Source organism: Tachyglossus aculeatus, chromosome 12 (assembly GCF_015852505.1).
Source record: "Tachyglossus aculeatus isolate mTacAcu1 chromosome 12, mTacAcu1.pri, whole genome shotgun sequence".
Taxonomy (NCBI): domain Eukaryota; kingdom Metazoa; phylum Chordata; class Mammalia; order Monotremata; family Tachyglossidae; genus Tachyglossus; species Tachyglossus aculeatus.
Window position 1 is genome coordinate 8,443,286 of NC_052077.1, and position 19,588 is coordinate 8,462,873.

The following is a 19,588-nucleotide window of genomic DNA, read 5'->3' on the forward strand; positions in this document are numbered from 1 at the left end:
CTAGTTTTTAAAAAAATGAGAGAGGCTTGGAAATGCAAAATTATAAAATCTTGGTAACAGAAATGGGAGCCAATTCGAAGTAGAGGTACAACTGGGACAAAAAATTGGGAATTGGTAATGAAACTCTGACAGTGGATGACACTGAGTAGAGCTTCCTGTATGATGCATTTTGTTTTTGACATTTGGACAATTAATAATAGGACAGGCTAGGACTTCTTCATACATATATGTCTTATTAGACCACAGCTAATAATAATAATGCTAGTATTTAAGCACTTGCTATGTGCCAGGCACTATACTAAGCCCTGGGATGGATACAGTGGATACAAACAAATCAATTTGGACACTGTCCCTGTCCTATGTGGGCTTCACAGTTTCAATCCCCATTTTATAGATGAGGCACAGAGAAGTGAAGTGACTTGCTCAAGGTCACACAGCAGGCACGTGGCGGAGCGGGGATTAGAACCCATGACCTTTCATTCATTCATTCAATCGTATTTATTGAGTGCTTACTGTGTGCAGAGCACTGTACTAAGCACTTGGGAAGTCCAAGTTGGCAACATATAGAAACGGTCTCTACCCAACAGTGGGCTCACAGTCTAGAAGGGGGAGACAGAGAACACAACAAAGCATATTAACAAAATAAAATAAATAGAATATGTACAAGCCCATGCTGCTTCTCTAACTAGGATATCATGTATCAGTTTGAGTAATAGTGATTAAAAATAATATTTCAAGACATTTTTGGTGGTTTTAATTGCCATACAATCTTCCAGCATTTGGAATTGCCAAGATCGAAAAGAGAAGTTCTTTCTTAGAAGGGTTAAATCTAACTAATTGGGTAAAACCAGTATCCATTAGATAGAATTCATTGATGTTAGGGCTGTAGCTCGTCTAATTTATGTAAATTCATAGCAGATTCATGCGCCACTTGAGCCCTTACTGAACCTTGATGTTGGCTGGTAAGTTCCTCACTTTGAGATCCCTATTGACTATCTTCACTGACTAATATTTTAAGTAAAGTATGTCTAAGACACTTGATGAGCAGAGAGAAGACATGTTTTTTTTGATCACTGTCTTCCATTCCAATTGCCCCTGCAGCTTGGCAATGCGGTGGGTAAAATGCTTGTGTTTGGATAATTCCTTTTTTTATGGTATTTCTATGTGTCAAACACTGTTTAAGCACTAGGGAAGGTACACGTTGATTAGATTGGTCACAGTCCCTGTCCCACATGGGGCCCACAGTTCAATTATGTCAGAGAACAGTTATCTCCATTTTACAGTTGAGGAAGCTGAGGCACAGAGAAGTTAAGCGACTTGCCGAAGGTCACAGAGCAGACCTCTGGTAGAGCTGGGAATTGAACCCAGGTCTTCTGACTCCCGGGCTCATGCTTTCTCCAGTAGGCCATTCTGCTTCTCTTTGAATGTAACTCTTTACTAGACTGTTTTGTTTTTTTTTTAGTTTGGCTCTCAGCATGGGAACCACCCTGGGTTTAATTCTTGTTCTTTTTCCTCTTCTTTTTTATATATCATCACATATTAAATATTTGGAATTACTCTACAATGTGCACTTGCATTGTATAATGTTTCCCTTTCACATCTACTCTAATATCTGCTTTCTCTGTAGTTGATCACCAAAGCTGAGAAGATTAGACTGGAAAAGACTCAACAAGCAAGTAAACATATTCGCTTCTCAGAGCATGGACCAGCAAGATTCTAGTTTTGTTCTGCAAGAAGGATTTTTTCCTTCCTCTGAAATCCTTTTGCAGCACGGTGCCGCAGAACGCAAGAATTTTGTTCTGAAGTTCATTTATAATAGAAGAAAATGTTACGGTTCCTGAGCATGTAGATAAAGCTTTCATTGAAACAGCATATTTCATGTTTTTTACTTAGGTTTCCTCTGTTGAATTTTTCTATTTGATGTAAATCGATTTACAGAATTGCAAATTACCTAATAAAAAGAGTTTCAATCAACAGCAACATTTCTCTTTAAAGCGCTTTAGAAATGATTGGGGATTGTGATGTTTTAAATTATTAAATTTGTTCCTCACAATTTTATAAAATAATAGGCTGCCTCCTCTAGTAGCTCTTACAGGTTGTATGGTTAGAGGCAATATTTGCCTAGAAATTCTCAAGTCTGCATGAGTGAAACAGCAGTTTTTACTGTGTCTTGTTCCTTTTATTTCTGCAAGCCAAATCTAGCCAGGCCAGGCAGGGGGTTGTGGTTATAAGCAGGGTCCCTGGGGATCACAGTCTTTTAGACTGTGAGCCCACTGTTGGGTAGGGACTGTCTCTATATGTTGCCAACTTGTACTTCCCAAGCGCTTAGTACAGTGCTCTGCACACAGTAAGCGCTCAATAAATACGATTGATTGATTGATTGATTGATCACAACAGGCTTCCCTCCCCCAGCCCCAAATGGCACCAGCCTCAGGGTGGGATGGGCTGACAAAGCAAATGGGCATTCAGGCTCTTCCATTTTGCTTCTTTTCTCCCTGGACATTCTCCTGTCCATTTCCTGAACATGGGCAACTGCTTTTAAAGGTATTTTAATGAGGAATGGGAATTTGTGAATAGACTGATAAATAATTGCAGGTATTGGAGGAGTGAGAGGTTTCATTTAACCTTTTTGTGTTCCCTTTGTTAATTGAGGGGGGTGATTCTTTTCTAAAGGAAGTATCCTCAATTTATATCACATGGGCTGAGGTAGCTTGCAAAGGGCACATACAGGATACAAAGTAACTCCTGCATAGGCAGGTAGCGTGTCTGTTTACTGTTATACTCTCCCAAGTGCTTTGTATAGTACTCTGCACCCAGTAAGCACTCATTAAGTACTATTGACCCACTGACAGTAGTTGCAAAGACCAGATGCCAATTGCCAGGGAAGAGGCCTCTGTAGCCATTTTGGCTTTTGCCTGCAACGTTAGCTATTTTCAGCATTCCAGTTGAGTCCATCCACTACAGGGGAAGTTGTAAATTGTCCCTAAGCCTTCACCACTGATGGCATAACCCCAGCAGATATTCCCTTTTTCCTGGCTGTCTGACACAGACACGGGGCAGGCTGTCTGTCCTGGGTTGACCTCCAACCCCCTCACATGAGACTTTGTATGGGGGACATTAGTACATTAATCGGTGTAATGAGGTGAAGGCCAAATGCAGATTTAACAGTGGTAAGTTAGTGTCCAGTGTTGTCACCACATTTCCAACCAGCTAATAAGTGATTTCTGACCATTCTTGGTTTTTACTGGGATCCACTGTAGTAATAATAACAATGATGGCACTTACCATGTGCAAAGCACTATTCTAAGTGCTGAGGAGGTTACAAGGTGATCAGGTTTTCCCACGGGGGGGCTCACCGTCTTAATCCCCATTTTACAGATGAGGTAACCGAGGCCCAGAGAAGTGAAGTGACTTGTCCAAAGTCACACAGCTGGCAATTGGTTGAGCCGGGATTGGAACCCATGACCTCCGACTCCAAAGCCCGTGCTCTTTCCACTGAGCCAAGCTGCTGTATTGATCTTATCAACAGAGTCATTGAAAAAGCGGATTGTTCTGGATACAGTTGCGCCGCCTGCATATTCCTGAAGCAACTAAGGGTGCATTTGGAAGGGAAAAATCTCATCAGCGTGAACTGCTTATGAAAAGAAATAACAAGGAGATCAAGTGATTCAGTTACTGTAGGATGAGATTTAGGAGCCTGGGTTTCCTCATCTGTATAATGAGTGAAATGATTCTGTATCACCGAGTAGCAGCGTGCCATAGGGGATGGAAGTCAGAAAGACATGGGTTCTAATGCCGGCTCTGCCATTGTCTGAAGTCACTTCACTTCTGCGTCTCAGTTACCTCATCTGTACCTCCTGTACCCCATCTTACCTCCTTCCCTTCCCCACAGCACCTGTATATATGTATATTTGTTTGTACATATTTATTACTCTATTTTACTTGTTTTTTGGTTTTGTTCTCTGTCTCCCCCTTTTAGACTGTGAGCCCACTGTTGGGTAGGGACTGTCTCTAAATGTTGCCAACTTGTACTTCCCAAGCGCTTAGTACAGTGCTCTGCACACAGTAAGCGCTCAATAAATACGATTGATCTGTAAAATGAGGATTGGGACTGCGAGCCCCACGTGAGAGTGAGACAGGGACTGTGTCTAACCCGATTTCCTTGTATCCACCCCAGCGCTTAGTACAGTACCTGGCACGTAGAAGGCGCTTAACAAATATCACAGTTATTATTGAATCCGTTGGGATGAGCTCTTTGGAAAGAAGTAGAATGACTAATGGGACAAATGGAGGAATTTAGATGCTAGCTCTTTGCATTAGGCATCTTAAGGTTTTCAATTAAATTTGAATTTCTACTTAGACTGTGAGCCCCATGTGAGACAGGGACTGTGTCCTATCTGATTAACTTGTATCTCCCCCAGCACTGAGAATAGAAGCATAGTAAGAGCTTAACAAATGCCATAAAAAAATTACTTGGTTGTTGGAAATTTTGTTATAATGGAGTTCCTTATAAAGATATTTTATATTACACTTTGACACATCCTATTAAAGTACAAAATTTTAACACTTCCTGAAAAGTAAGCATCTCTATCTTTTCCCGCAGTACTAACCAAAAGAAAAGAAAAACTGGAGTTCGATGTCATGCCCTGAACCCTGAAGACTAAGTAAGAGTGTATTTCATTCATTCATCACAGTAGGTGCTCAGTAAATATGCTTGCTTGATTAATACTAATAATACTAACTTTCTTTGCAATTAAACCTTTTGCAAAAGCTGCTAAATAGCAGCAGCCCTCCAAAAGAGCTAACTTAGATTCAGTGCTCAGCAAGTGCTCAATGCTATTATTACTACCAGGATAATTAGCCCCTTAGTATTTGAATTGATTGATACATAAGCAAAATGTACATATGAAAAGTTGGATTAAAATTGTACCTTTTATGGGAAGTGATTAGCTCTTTAAGTGTCATTTAACTTTTTCAAAGTTCAAAGGATTCAACTTTTTCAATCTTATTTAAATGTTCTCTTGTCCCAGTTATGTCTCTTCTGTAGTTTAATTCCCACATTTTTAACTAATTCCACGTCATGGCATCTAACACATGTAGTGCTTAGTACAGTGCTCTGCACACAAGAAGTCCTCAATAAATATAATTGAATGAATTGAATGAATGAATGAATGAATATACAGTGTTATGAGAGCAGCTTAATATATATTCCTAGACCAATGAAGACTTTTCTGTTTCATGTAAGAGGATTTTAGTCAGCCTTTGTGTAATGACATAGGATAAAGTGTGATTAAGGACAGCTGCAGAAGGTCCTAGTTATAATAATAATAATGATGATAGTATTTGTTACACCCTTACTATGTACCAAATACTGTTCTAAGAGCTGGGGTAGATACAAGGTAATCAGATTGTCCCACATGGGGCTCACACTTTTAATCCCCATTTTACAGATGAGCTGAGGCACAGAGAAGTTAAGTGATTTGCCCGTGGTCACACAACAGACAAGTGGCAGAGTGGGGATTAGAACCCATGTCCTCTGACTCCCAAGCCCGGGCTCTTTCCACTAAGCCACAATCAATCAATCAATCAATCAATCAATCGTATTTATTGAGCACTTACTGTGTGCAGAGCACTGTACTAAGCGCTTGGGAAGTACAAGTCGGCAACACATAGAGACAGTCCCTACCAACAGTGGGCTCACAGTCTAGGAGGGGGAGACAGAGAACAAAACCAAACACACTAACAAAATAAAATAAATACAATAGATATGTACAAGATAAATAAATAGAGTAATAAATATGTACAAACATACATACATATATACAGGTGCTGTGGGGAAGGGACAATGGGGAAGCCACAATGCTTCTTTAGTTATGCGATGTGCTAGTTAGGTGCTCTAGCATAGTGAATCTAGTCAAGAGGGGAATGTCCCTGTAATCTCACTGTAGCGTCTGATACATTATTATTGTAAGAAACTCAGTGTATTTTAGAGTATTTTTTTTTCCAAAACCCAAACCCCTCTCCATCCCCCCCATCTTACCTCCTTCCCTTCCCCACAGCACCTGTATATATGTATATATGTTTGTACATATTTATTACTCTATTTATTTTACTTGTACATATATCTATTCTATTTATTTTATTTTGTTAGTATGTTTGGTTTTGTTCTCTGTCTCCCCCCTTTTAGACTGTGAGCCCACTGTTGGGTAGGGACTGTCTCTATTATGTTGCCAATTTGTACTTCCCAAGCGCTTAGTCCAGTGCTCTGCACATAGTAAGTGCTCAGTAAATACGATTGATGATGATGATGAACCCCTGAATCTATTAGCTGCAAGTTGCTATCAGCGTAATTAGCATTTGGTAAATCATTTTTTTTTAGGCTTTACAAATGCTAATGAACAGTTTCGAGTGGATTAGGCATTCCAGTAGGATTGGGAAATTTCAACTTCAAAAAATTAGCAACTAAACGTAGCCAGGAGGTGGCGGCTCAGTTATAATTTTGGCCATTCAGACTTTTTGCCAACTACATTGGAATCTTGTGTGGTTTTTTTTCTGATGAGCCATAAATTTGATAACAAAACATTTTTATTTTGTAGAAACGTGTGCCTTGGAGGTTCATTTTAAACCAACACCATACATTCCGCATTATTGAATTGTTATGGGAATTGGCCAGTTTCAACAGGACAGATCCGGTGTGGAGCTGGGGTTGAGGCCCATCCCACCGCAAGCACTGTCTGCCAGTTAGCTTTTGCTGGCAGCGCTTATCCTATTGTTTCGGCATGTTGATAGTGGGTGAGCTCATCCACCCTGGAAGGAGGGAGGTGGGAGGGAGGGAGGAGAAAGGAAAGCAGGAGGAAGGGAAAGAGAAGGAAAGAAAGGAGGAGGAGGAAGGGAAAGAGAAGGAAAGAAAGGAGGAGGAGGAGGAAGGGAAAGACATAGCTTGTGGCTTGGGCAGGGAATTCATTCATTCATTCGTATTTATTGAGCGCTTACTGTGTGCAGAGCACTGTACTAAGCGCTTGGGAAGTACAAGTTGGCAACATATAGAGACAGTCCTTACCCAACAGTGGGCTCACAGTCTAGAAGGGGGAGACAGAGAACAAAACAAAACATATTAACAAAATAAAATAAATAGAATAAATATGTACAAATAAAATATAGAGTAATCTACCAACTCTGTTGTATTATTCATTCATAATAATAATAATAATTAGGGTATTTGTTAAGTGTTTACTATCTGCCAACTACTGTTCTAAGCGCTGGGGTAGATACAGGGCAATTAGATTGCCCCACGTGGGTCTCACACTTTTAATCCCCATTTTACAGACGAGGTAACTGAGGCACAGAGAAGTTAAGTGACTTGCCCAAGGTCACACAGCAGACAAGTGGCAGAGCCGGGATTAGAACCCACATCTTTTGACACCCAAGCCCACGATCCCACAATCTATCCACTAGGCCATGCTGCTTTACAGAAGAGGTAACTGAGGCACAGAGAAGTTAAGTGACTTGCCCAAGGTCACACAGCAGACAAGTGGCAGAGCCGGGATTAGAACCCACATCTTTTGACACCCAAGCCCACGATCCCACAATCTATCCACTAGGCCATGCTGCTTTTCTGTGGTCAGGGATAAGTGGTACTGCTGTCACCCCATTCTCTGGCTAACAGGACCTGGGCTCTGTTCCAAATATGAGAACACCTTCCCGATCATCTCTCCCTCCCCACCGCCCCACCCCAAAAATAATCTTCCTTGGGTCCTGATTCCAGGTGCTCTGATCTTAGTGTAGTTCAGGGCCACATGGGGAAAAAGGAAAATGCATTTTCTGATTAACTGGGGGTACTTGGAAGCTAAAATTAAAAAAAATAATCTGAAAGCCATAAAGAATTTGACCTCTCTACACAATGGCAGCAGACACCATCCTCATTCTTTCCCTCTTTTTGAGCCACACCTGTCCTGGCTGCCTGAACCTTCCTGAATCTGGTCTGAACCTGAACTTGTTGCTAAAAGGCCTTGCTGCCAACTCAGTGTAACCTTAAATGGGAGTCACTTAGCCTTTCCTGGTCTGATTCTCCATTTGAAAAAAGAATAGTAATAACTGTTCCCTTCCTGCTTCTTAGAGGTATGCTGGAGATAAATGAGGATTGGCTTGTTGTGGAGATAAATGAGGCTACTTCTACCCATTTAGAAGTTCAACTATACATGCAAACATAACAAAAAGGAGCTCCTTCCTCTTCCATATTATCACCTCAGGGTCTCCTCCTCTTTTTCCCTTTTCCTTGGATATTGAGTCCACTTCTCTACTGAAATAATCATCTCCTACCTCTCTGCTTCCTAAAAACTTAATTTGGGAAAGACAGTAGTATTTTTTGAGCACGTACTGTGTGCAGAGTCCTTTTTTTAATGGTATTTATTAAGCACTTACTATATGCCAGGCACTGTTCTAAGTCTGGGGTAGATGCAAAATAATCAGGTAGGACATAGTCCCTGGGACTCACATGGGACTCACCATCTTAAATCCCCATTTTATAGAAGAGGTAACTGAGGCACAGAGAAGTGAAGTACTGTACTATACTAAGCACTTGGGGGAGTAACCAGTAGAGATGAAAGAAAGGATCCCTGCACTCTGAGAGCTTCCAATTAATCAGAGGAGACACACAAAATAATTTAGACTAATAATTATTAAAAATAATTTAGAGGAAAAAGGGAACGGAAAGATAAATGTGAGTAAGCGCTTGAAAAGTAGATGTGTAAATTCATACGAACAAAAGTGTTGTTTGATTTTGAGCACATAAGTGCTGGAGTGCTATTGTACTTTTCATGTGCTCAGTAAATACTTTTGATTAGTACAGAAGTGCCAGGGTAGCAGTAGGGAGGCTGTGGCTTGGGGAGAAGAACAGTGAATATCAAGGAAAGCCTCCTGGAGGAGGTGGGATTTCAAAAGGACATTGAAGATTAGGTCTAGTTAATTCAAAGAGGAGAAGGGGGGAAGTTTTTTATGGTATCTGTTAAGCATTTACTCAGCATCAAGCAGAGGTCCTGGGTCCTAATCCCGACTCTGCCACTTTTCATTCATTCATTGAACCATATTTATTGAGCGCTTGTCAGCCGTGTGACTTTGGGCAAGTCACTTCACTTCTCTGTGCCTCAGTTCCCTCGTCTGTAAAATGGGGATGAAGACTGTGAACCCCACGTGAGACAACCGGATTACCTTGTATCCCCCCGGCGCTTAGAACAGTGCTTTGCACATAGTAAGGGCTTAACAAATGCCATTATTATTATTATTATTATTGTATTGTAATCTCCCGAAAGCTTAGTACAGTGCTGTGAACACAGTTAGTGCTCAATAAATGTGACTGACTGAAGGAATGAATGAAATGGGACTCACAGTCTAAGGGGGAAGGGCAGCGGGTTTTTAACATTGCCAAGATCCGCCCTTTCCTCTCCATCCAAACCGCTACCCTGCTCATTCAAGCTCTCATCCTATCCCGTCTGGACTACTGCACCAGCCTTCTCTCTGATCTCCCATCCTCCTGCCTCTCTCCACTTCAATCCATACTTCATGCTGCTGCCCGGATTATCTTCGTCCAGAAACGCTCTGGACATATTACTCCCCTCCTCAAAAACCTCCAATGGCTACCGATCAATCTGCGCATCAGGCAGAAACTCCTCACCCTGGGCTTCAAGGCTGTCCATCACCTCGCCCCCTCCTACCTCACCTCCCTTCTCTCCTTCTCCAGCCCAGCCCGCACCCCCCGCTCCTCCGCCGCTAATCTTCTCACCGTACCTCGCTCTCGCCTGTCCCGCCATCGACCCCCGGCCCACGTCATCCCCCGGGCCTGGAATGCCCTCCCTCTGCCCATCCGCCAAGCTAGCTCTCTTCCTCCCTTCAAGGCCCTGCTGAGAGCTCACCTCCTCCAGGAGGCCTTCCCAGACTGAGCCCCTTCTTTCCTCTCCCCCTCGTCCCCCTCTCCATCCCCCCGTCTTACCTCCTTCCCTTCCCCACAGCACCTGTATATATGTATATATGGTTGTACATATTTATTACTCTATTTATTTATTTATTTATTTATTTTACTTGTACATTTCTATCCTACTTATTTTATTTTGTTGGTATGTTTGGTTCTGTTCTCTGTCTCCCCCTTTTAGACTGTGAGCCCACTGTTGGGTAGGGACTGTCTCTATGTGATGCCAATTTGTACTTCCTAAGCGCTTAGTACAGTGCTCTGCACATAGTAAGCGCTCAAATACGATTGATTGATTGATTGATTGATTGATTTAACCATTTTATAGATGAAGAAGCTAAGGCACCAAGAAGTTTAGTTTCTTGCCCATGGTCACATAGGCAAATGGCAGAGCTGGGATTAAAACCCAGGTTTCCTGACTCCCAGTTCTGTACTCATTACATTAAAACGTACTACTGCTTTTCAGGATTTCTACTAAGCCTGTCCGCCTTGTGGAAACAGAGTGGCCTAGTGGATAGAGCAAGGACCTGGGAGACAAGAGGACCTATTAGCTTGTATCTACCCCAGTGCTTAGTACAGTGACTGGTACATAGCACTTAACAAACACCATTTTTAAAAAATGTTCGAAGTTGTAAAAAGATCTAGAATTCCTCTAATCTTCACTGTCACGCAATATATTGACTTTTATACTGGACAAATTTGATATGCTTCCTAGAATGCATTAAAGTAAAAGCAGTTATCTCCTGTGAGACCCCTGAATGTTATAGTGCTTTGTTTATGTCTTCCCACCTGAGTGCTCTGATGAGAACTAAGAAAAACCTATTCCACCCTTTTCTCCTCTTGTCCCACAAATTCCCAACATTGAGAAGTCAGAGAATGTGTTTATCTCTTACCCAATGCTGATCTTATCTTCTCTGTTAATAGCCCAGAGTTATGCGCTTCCCATCATAATGAAGATAGGGTGGCTAAGTACCCAATAAAGGAATGATAAAAGTACCTTTTCTGGAGGGAGGAATGGGAGAGTGAGTGGAGAATGAGTGACTGGCTACTTTGAGTTGTGCTTAGGGAAAGGTGAAGGGCATTGGCTCAAATGAGAGATCTCCATGTAATTTCCCGAGAATTTATTCATTCAATCGTATTGAGCGCTTACTGTGTGCAGAGCACCCTACTAAGTACTTGGGAGAGTACTCTATAGCAGTGTAACAGACACAATTCCCTGCTCACAATGACTTGCCATTGGAAGTTATCCCCAAGCCAATCAGCATTGTTTTGTCTACCCACTCCATTATAGCATATTCATTCATTCATTCAATCGTATTTATTGAGCGCTTACTGTGTGCAGAGCGCTGTACTAAGCGCTTGGGAAGAACAAGTTGGCAAAAATATAGAGACGGTCCCTACCCAACAGCGGGCTCCTAAGCGCTTGTACAGTGCTTTGCACACAGTAAGTACTCAATAAATACGATTGAAAATACGATTGAATTTTGTGCATGTTTCTCTGACCCTCAAAAACCTCCAAAGGTTTCCCGTTGTTCTCCATATCAAGCAGAAGCTCCTGACCATTGGCTTGAAGGCCATCAGCTGTCTCCCTGTTACACATTCTCCTTTGTCTCCCACTATACCTCAGCTCATATGCTTCAATCAATCAATTGTATTTATTGAGCGCTTACTGTGTGTAGAGCACTGTACTATGTGCTTGGGAAGTACAGTCTGGCAACATATAGAGACAGTCCCTACCCAACAGTGGGCTCACAGTCTAGAAGGGGAAGACAGAGAACAAAACCAAACATACTAACAAAATAAAATAAATAGAATAGATAGGTACAAGTAAAATAAATAAATAAATAGAGTAATAAATATGTACAAACATATATACATATATACAGGTGCTGTGGGGAAGGGAAGGAGGCTGATTTCACTCCTCTAAAATCAGCCTACTTACCGTGCCTCATTCTCATCTCTCTTGTTTCTTCCTGTCCTCTTGTTTACCCTCTCCCTTCTATCTGGGGTTGAGACTGTGAGCACACTGTGGGGACTGTGTCCGACCTCATTAATGTGTATTTACCCCGGTGCTTAGAATAGTGCTTTGTCGCAAGTAAGCACTTAAGGAGTACCAATATTATTATGGGAGGGAATTCCAGGAAGGAGGGTGGGCATGAGCCAGGATTTGGAGGCAGGGAGCTGAGAATCGGAATGAGACACAGTGAGCAGATTAGCCTGAAGGGAATGAAGAGTGTGAACTGAAAGGAACAGGAGAATAATAATAATAATACTAACAATATATGTTAAGCGGTTACTATGTGCCAGGCACTGTATTAAGAGAGTGTGTAGGTAAAAGGGAGAGACTACTGATGGATGTGCTTTTTTAAGGCCAGTGGTCAGAAGTCCTCTGCCTTCTAGCCAGGAACTCCCTCCCTCTTCCTATATCACAGATCACCGCTCTTCCCCTCCTTTAGAGCCCTACTAAAATCCCATCTCCAAGAGATCTTGGAGATGTGATGCCAATTTGTACTTCCCAAGCGCTTAGTACAGTGCTCTGCACATAGTAAGCGCTCAATAAATACGATTGATTGATTGATTGATCTTCCCTGACTAAGCCCTCAATTTACCCACTCCCTCCCTCCCTGTGCACTCGCATCAATACCCTTTACACACTTGATATTCACTCCACCCTCAGCCCTCCAGCACTTATGTCAATCAATCAATTAATCACATTTATTGAGCCCTTACTGTGTATGAGTGCCATACTAAGCACTCAGGAGAGTATACTACAACAGAGTCATAGGCACATTCCCTGCCCACAACTGCGATTTATTTTCATGTCTGTCGGGAGCTTCTGTTTGATGCAGAGGTGGATCCTTAGGGGTCCTGGAGGAGTGGGGAGACCTAGATTGAACTTTTTTTTAGAAATATGACCCAGGCAGAGGAATGAAGTATGGACTGGAGTGGGAAGAGACAGGAGCCAGGGCGGTTAATAAGGAGGCAGATGAAGTTGTCTAAGCGGGATAGGATAAGTGCTTGGATAGGGTACAGTGTGTGATATTGCATTGCCAATATCATAAATATAATTGATAGATTGATTGATTTAATATGGGTGTTGGTTCTTCAGGCTCTGAGTCAATGGAACATACCTTGGCACCCCTAATCTGACATTCATTCATTCAGTCGTATTTATTGAGTGCTTACTGTGTGCAGAGCACTGTACTAAGCGCTTGGGAAGTACAAGCTGGCAACATATAGAGACAGTCCCTTCCCAACAGCGGGCTCACAGTCTAGAAGACATGAGGATCCCCTCCTCCACCACCACAAAACACACACCAATCCAGTTCTGATTCTAACCTCTGCCCCCTAATCCGGGCCTGCAAATATCAGTTAACCAATGATATTTATTGTGCGCTTAATGTGCACAGAGAGCTGTACTAAGCACTTGAGAGAGTTCACTGCCTCTGTAAGAAGAAAGAATATGCAGTGTCAAAGCCTCTGACTGAAGTCTTCATTTTATAGGAGAACTATGGAGTTAAAATGAAAGTGATAATGCCTTGATGGATTCAGAATTTTATCTATGGGTAAGGAGGCTGTTGATAGCACTGGAATTTCACTTGCATTGTTTTCCTTCTCCTCCTAGGCTGATTTAATGTCATTGTAGTCTTTGTCACTTTGCCAAACAAGCTGTATAGCCAAGACCTCCTAAAAGAGAGTAAGGGCTTTCTTGATGAGACCTAGCTGTTTGGAGTAAAAGTTTTAAACATCTCATCCACCTTTACCAAGTTTGGCTTTGAGCCTTGGGTTTGGGGATGATATATCTGTCTTCAAGATGATGATGATGGTATGTGTTAAGCGCATACTGTTCTAAATTCTGGGGTAGATACAAGTTAATGTGGTTGGACACAGTCTCTATCCCACATGGGGCTCACAGCCTAAGTAGGAGGGGAGAATAGGTATTTAATCCCCATTTTGTAGTTGAGGAAACTGAGGCACAGAGAATTTAAATGACTTGCCTAAGGTCACACAGTGAGTGAGTGCAGAGCTGGGTTTAGAACCCAGGTCCTCCGACTCCCAGGTTCTGCTCTTTCCACTAGACCATGCTGCTTCTTAAGATCTGCTCAGCTCAGTAAATCCATCATTTAACCAACTATTCTTACGCTATGGCGAAGTATTAATTCTATCAGATTAACCTGCCGAGACTGTGATACACTATTGGCAAGATCATCTCTTCCACTCCTGCTCTATGGGAAAAACTGGCCTGCAGTCAGACGCTATAAAGTCCCAGTAAGATTTTCTGATGGTCAGCAAAGTCAGAGAAAGCTGTTCAGAGCTATACAAAGATGGTATAAAGATCCCAACTATTCAACCAATGAATTACCAGTGTGCCATCTCCTATGATGGAATTCTTCATGTGTTTTCACATTTCCTTAGGCTTCGAAAAAGTTGACCTTCCTTTCGAAGGTAGTACTACCACTAGGAGATTACCCCTGAGAAGTGTCTTTATTATGTCTAACCTAGGTTTCAGAAGTTTTCATTTAAGCTGTTTCCCGTACAGGCCCAACCTTTCCTTGACACAATTTTCTTCACTGTTATTTCCTTTTTTCTCTTTCTATTTCCTCCTATTAGGCCAGTGAGCTAAAATTAATCAAAGGTTTGTCCTGACCTGGTTGACCCTAGCACCAAAGAATGGAAAGGAAGTTCTCGCCAACATTACTTTGGTCACTACTTGATATCTATTTAGTTATTCCTCTGGGTCTACAGAGTGGCCTCAGAGAGTTTCTTGCTCCTTAACTGAAAATCATTTCAGGTTCCTTCTGTGAAATGTTCTTAACCTTTCAGTTTCCTTTAGTTCCCTTTCCCCCATCTAGACTGTAAGATAGTTGAGGGCAAGGAATGTATCTATCAATTCCCGAGAGACAGCATGGTATAGTGGATAGAGCAGGAGCCTGGGTGTCTGAAGGTCATGGGTTCTAACCCCAGCTCTGCCACTTGTCTGCTGCATGACCTTGGGCAAGTCACTTAACTTCTCTATGCCTCAGTTACCTCATCTGTAAAATGTGGATCAAGACTGTGAGCCCCACATGGGACAGGGACTGTGTCCAACCCAATTTGCTTCTAACCACCCCAGTGCTTAGTACAGTGCCTAGCACAGAGTAAGCACTTAACAAATATTCATCCATTCAATTGCATTTCTTGAGCACTTACTGTGTGCAAAGCACTATATTAAGTGCTTGGGAGAGTGCAATATAACAGACACATTCCCTACCCACAACGAGCTCATAGTTTAAATATCATAATTACTATTATTATCAACTCTGTTATAGTGTACTCTCCCAAGCACTTAGTCCAAGGTCCTACATGCAGTAAATGTTCACTAAATACAATCGCACGATTGATTAATCTTTTCCCCATTTTGCTCAATTAAGTTGGGGCTGTAGAGGGACAAGTGCACCCCTAAACTTTAGCATGGGTGCAAGGAACTTCCTCCAGCCAGCATTGTGGGATTCGATCACTGGTTTGACCCAGTTATGGAGTCTCCATTACAAATCATCGATGAAGCAGTGGGAGGCAAGCTTGAAGATGTGGGGGCTGAGCATCTGTGTAAAGGAATTAATTACAATACTAACAGATGGCACAGCACCTCTTTCTTTTTATTTGTGGCATTTGCTAAGAGCTTACTATGTACCATTCATTCATTCATTCAATCATATTTATTGAGCGCTTACTGTGTGCAGAGCACTGGACTAAGCGCTTGGGAAGTACAACTTGGCAACATATAGAGACGGTCCCTACCCAACTAAGCTCTGGGGGAAGATACAAAATCATGATAATAATAATAGTATTTGCTAAGCACTTACTATATGCCAGGCACTGTAGAGAAGCAGCGTGGCTCGGTGGAAAGGGCATGGGATTGGGAGTCAGAGATCATGGGTTCTAATCCCGGCTCCACCACTTATCAGCTGTGTGACTTTGGGCACATCACTTAACTTCTCTGTGCCTCAGTTCCCTCATCTGTAAAATGGGGATTAAGACTGTGAGCCCCACATGGGACAACCTGATCACCTTGTATCCCCCCAGCACTTAGAACAGTGCTCTGCACATGGTAAGCGCTTAACAAATACCATCATCATTGTTATTATTACTGTGTGCTGGGGTGGACACAAGCAACTCGGGTTGGACCCCGTCCCTGTCATCATCATCAATCATATTTATTGAGCGCTTACTGTGTGCAGAGCACTGTACTAAGCACTTGGGAAGTACAAATTGGCAACATATAGAGACAGTCCCTACCCAACAGTGGGCTCACAGTCTAAAAGCCTATGTAGGGCACACAGTATCAATCCCCATTTTACAGATGAGGTAACTGAGGCACGGAGAAGGAAGTGACTTGCCCAAGGTCATACAGCAGACAAGTGGTGGAGCCGGGTCCTTCAGAATCTCAAGCCTGTACTATATCGACTAGGAGGGGACAAGCTGACCGAATGCCTCAAAGCCTGTAATAAGGAGTTTCGGTTTGATACGGAGGTAGGTGGGCAACCACTGGAGGTTTTTGAGGTGGGGGGAGACATAATGTAGTGTAATAACTCAGAAATGACCACATGTTTTGTTTTGTTGTCTGTCTCCCCCTTCTAGACTGTGAGCCCGTTGTTGGGTAGGGACCGTCTCTATATGTTGCCAACTTGTACTTCCCAAGCGCTTAGTCCGGTGCTCTGCACACAGTAAGCGCTCAGTAAATACGATCGAATGAGTGAATGAATGGGCATGTGGTGGTGGAGAGGAATGAGAAAGTAAAAAACAAACTTCCCATTTACTAACAAATAAATTATATTGCTTTAAGTTGAAGTTCAGAAACTGAAACGATTGCAGAGGGCAGTGGATAGAATGAGTGCTATATAGAAATGCTCAGGGATTCCAAGAAAATTGATTTTCCTTTTGTACAAATAACTTTCTCGTTGGCAGCTCTGGAGAGATAAGCCCACTGTTGGGTAGGGACTGTCTCTATATGTTGCCAATTTGTACTTCCCAAGCGCTTAGTACAGTGCTCTGCACACAGTAAGCGCTCAATAAATACGATTGATGATGATGAGAAACATCTTACCCCCCCCCCCCCCCGCGTCCTCCACATGTCCCGTTTAGCCCTTCCAGTCACTGGATATCCTTCCCACCCCCTAACCCCCAAATTTAGCGGCTTTCTGAATCTTTTCCAACCGCTTTGCACTTGGAGCAAAGTGTGATGCCACAGCCTTTTGCTTTCTTTCCCTGTTTCCTCAGGGGGTAATCTCACACAATCTAGATCTGATACTGTGCCTTTCAGAAGTGGAGATGGAGAGGAAGGACTGAGAAATGCAAACCTCAGTTGATATAAGAGGAAAGCAGAACCTTTTCTTTTTTTCCTTCCACGAGATCCTCTAGCTCAAGTCATCATCCCTCCAAATAAAGCAAGAATCGGTCCTGCTGAGAGCAGGAAATTTCCAGGACCAAATGAGGAAGAAAAGGAGACAAGGAACTCCTCTGTGGGCCTCCTGAACCATTAAGATCCCAAATGCTAATGAAAAAGGCTCCGCATGTGAAAAGGCAAGATAAGCGTCTGATGATGGTGCTGGGGAGGTGACCTGACTGCTGAGCTTCCTTTGCAGAAGTGCATGCGAAAGCCGAAACAGTCTAGAAAGGAGCCCTGGTGAAAGAAGAAGTTCCAGATTCTGGTTTGAATGGTTTCCAGTTGGATGCCCAGCGCTTATAACAGTGCTTTGCCCATAGTAAGCGCTTAACAAATGCTATCATTATTATTTACTGGGCAGACAATTACTCTCCCCACTTTCAAAGCCTAGAGTTCTTCCCTCACCAAGCCCCCCTTTCTTCTTCTCCCACTCCCTTCTGAGGCACATTGACTTGCTCCCTTTATTCATCCCTCCTCCCAGCCCCACAACACTGATAATAATAATAATAATAATAATGATAATTGTGATATTTGTTATCGCTATTATGGTATTTAATTAATTAATATTGATGGCATTTGTTAAGCGCATACTATATGCCAAGTGCTGGGGAGGATTCAAGGTAATCAGGTTGTCCCACGTGGGGCTCACAGTCTTCATCCCCATTTTACAGATGAGGGAACTGAGGCACAGAGAAGTTGTGACTTGCCCAAGGTCACACAGCTGATAATTGGCAGAGAGGGGATTTGAACCCATGACCATGCTCTTTCCATTTAGCCACGCTGCGCTTACCACGTGCCAAGCACTAAACGCTTACTATGTGTCAGGCACTGTACTAGTGCTGGGGTGAATACAAGCAAATGGGGTTGGACACACGTATGTAAATAATGATAATAGTAATTGTGGTATTAAGCGCTTACTCTGTGTCAGGCACTGTACTAAGCCTGGGGTGGATACAACAAATCAAGTCGGACACGGTCCATGTCCCACATGGGACTCACAGTCTTAATTCCCATTTTACAGATGAGGTAACTGAGGCTCAGAGAAGTGAAGTGACTTGCCTAAGACCACACAGCAGACAAGTGGTGGGGCCGGAATTAGAACCCATGTCCTTTTGACTCCCAGGCCAGTGCTCTGATGAATTGAATTGCGCCATGATGAGTGGGAAGCAATTTGGCCTAGTGGAAAGAGCAGAGGACCTGGGTTTAATCCCAGCTCTGCCATTTACCTGCTGTATATATGTATATATGTTTGTACATATTTTTTTTACTCTATTTATTTATTTATTTATTTATTTATTTGTACATATCTATTCTATTTATTTTATTTTGTTAGTATGTTTGGTTTTGTTCTCTGTCTCCCCCTTTTAGACTGTGAGCCCACTGTTGGGTAGGGACTGTCTCTATATGTTGCCAATTTGTACTTCCCAAGCGCTTAGTACAGTGCTCTGCACATAGTAAGCGCTCAATAAATACGATTGATGATGATGATGATGTCGTGAGACCTTGGGGAAGTCACCCAACTTCTCTGTGCCTCAGTTTCCTCATCTGTAAAGTGGGAACTCGATATCTGTTCTCCCTCCTACTTTGACAATGAACCTCATGTGGGTTAGGTTCACCCCCTTCTAGACTGTGAGCCCGCTGTTGGGTAGGGACCATCTCTATATGTTGCCAACTTGTACTTCCCAAGCGCTTAGTACAGTGCTCTGCACACAGTAAGCGCTCAATAAATACGATTGAATGACTGAATGAATGAATTAGGAACTACTTCCAGCATTGTCTCTACTCCAGGGGTTTGTATAGTGCTTGGCACATAGTAAAGAGCTTAATAGTACCATTATTATATGCTGCACTTCAACTCACCTACACAGTTGCTGCAGAAGCAGCGTGGCTCAGTGGAAAGAGCTCAGTGGAAAGGGCTTGGGAGTCAGAGGTCATGGGTTCCAATCCTGCCTCCGCCACTTGTCAGCTGTGTGACTTTGGGCAAGTCACTTAACTTCTCTGTGCCTCAGTTACCTCGTCTGTAAAATGGGGATTAAGACTGTGAGCCCCACTTGGGACAACCTTGATTATCTTGTATCCCACCCCCCAGAGCTTAGAACAGTGCTTGGCACCTATTATATGCTTAACAAATACCAACATTATTATTATTATAATCTACTGCTATAGCAGAAACACATCTGGTAGGGGTTGGAATGGGTGAGTGG

At 42.6% G+C, this 19,588-nt stretch overlaps 1 protein-coding gene across 2 annotated transcripts in view; it reads left to right on the forward strand.

The window, feature by feature from the left end:
* The window catches only part of LARP7 (La ribonucleoprotein 7, transcriptional regulator), a 28,569-nt gene extending 26,589 nt beyond the window's left edge, over window positions 1–1,980 (forward strand). For both annotated transcript variants that reach the window (XM_038755315.1, XM_038755316.1), the window contains exon 13: window positions 1,628–1,980. In XM_038755315.1, the coding sequence (XP_038611243.1) occupies window positions 1,628–1,720 (93 nt within the window). In that variant the 3' untranslated portion in view covers window positions 1,721–1,980. The remainder of the gene's footprint in view (window positions 1–1,627) is intronic.
* Window positions 1,981–19,588: the final 17,608 nt, after the last annotated feature.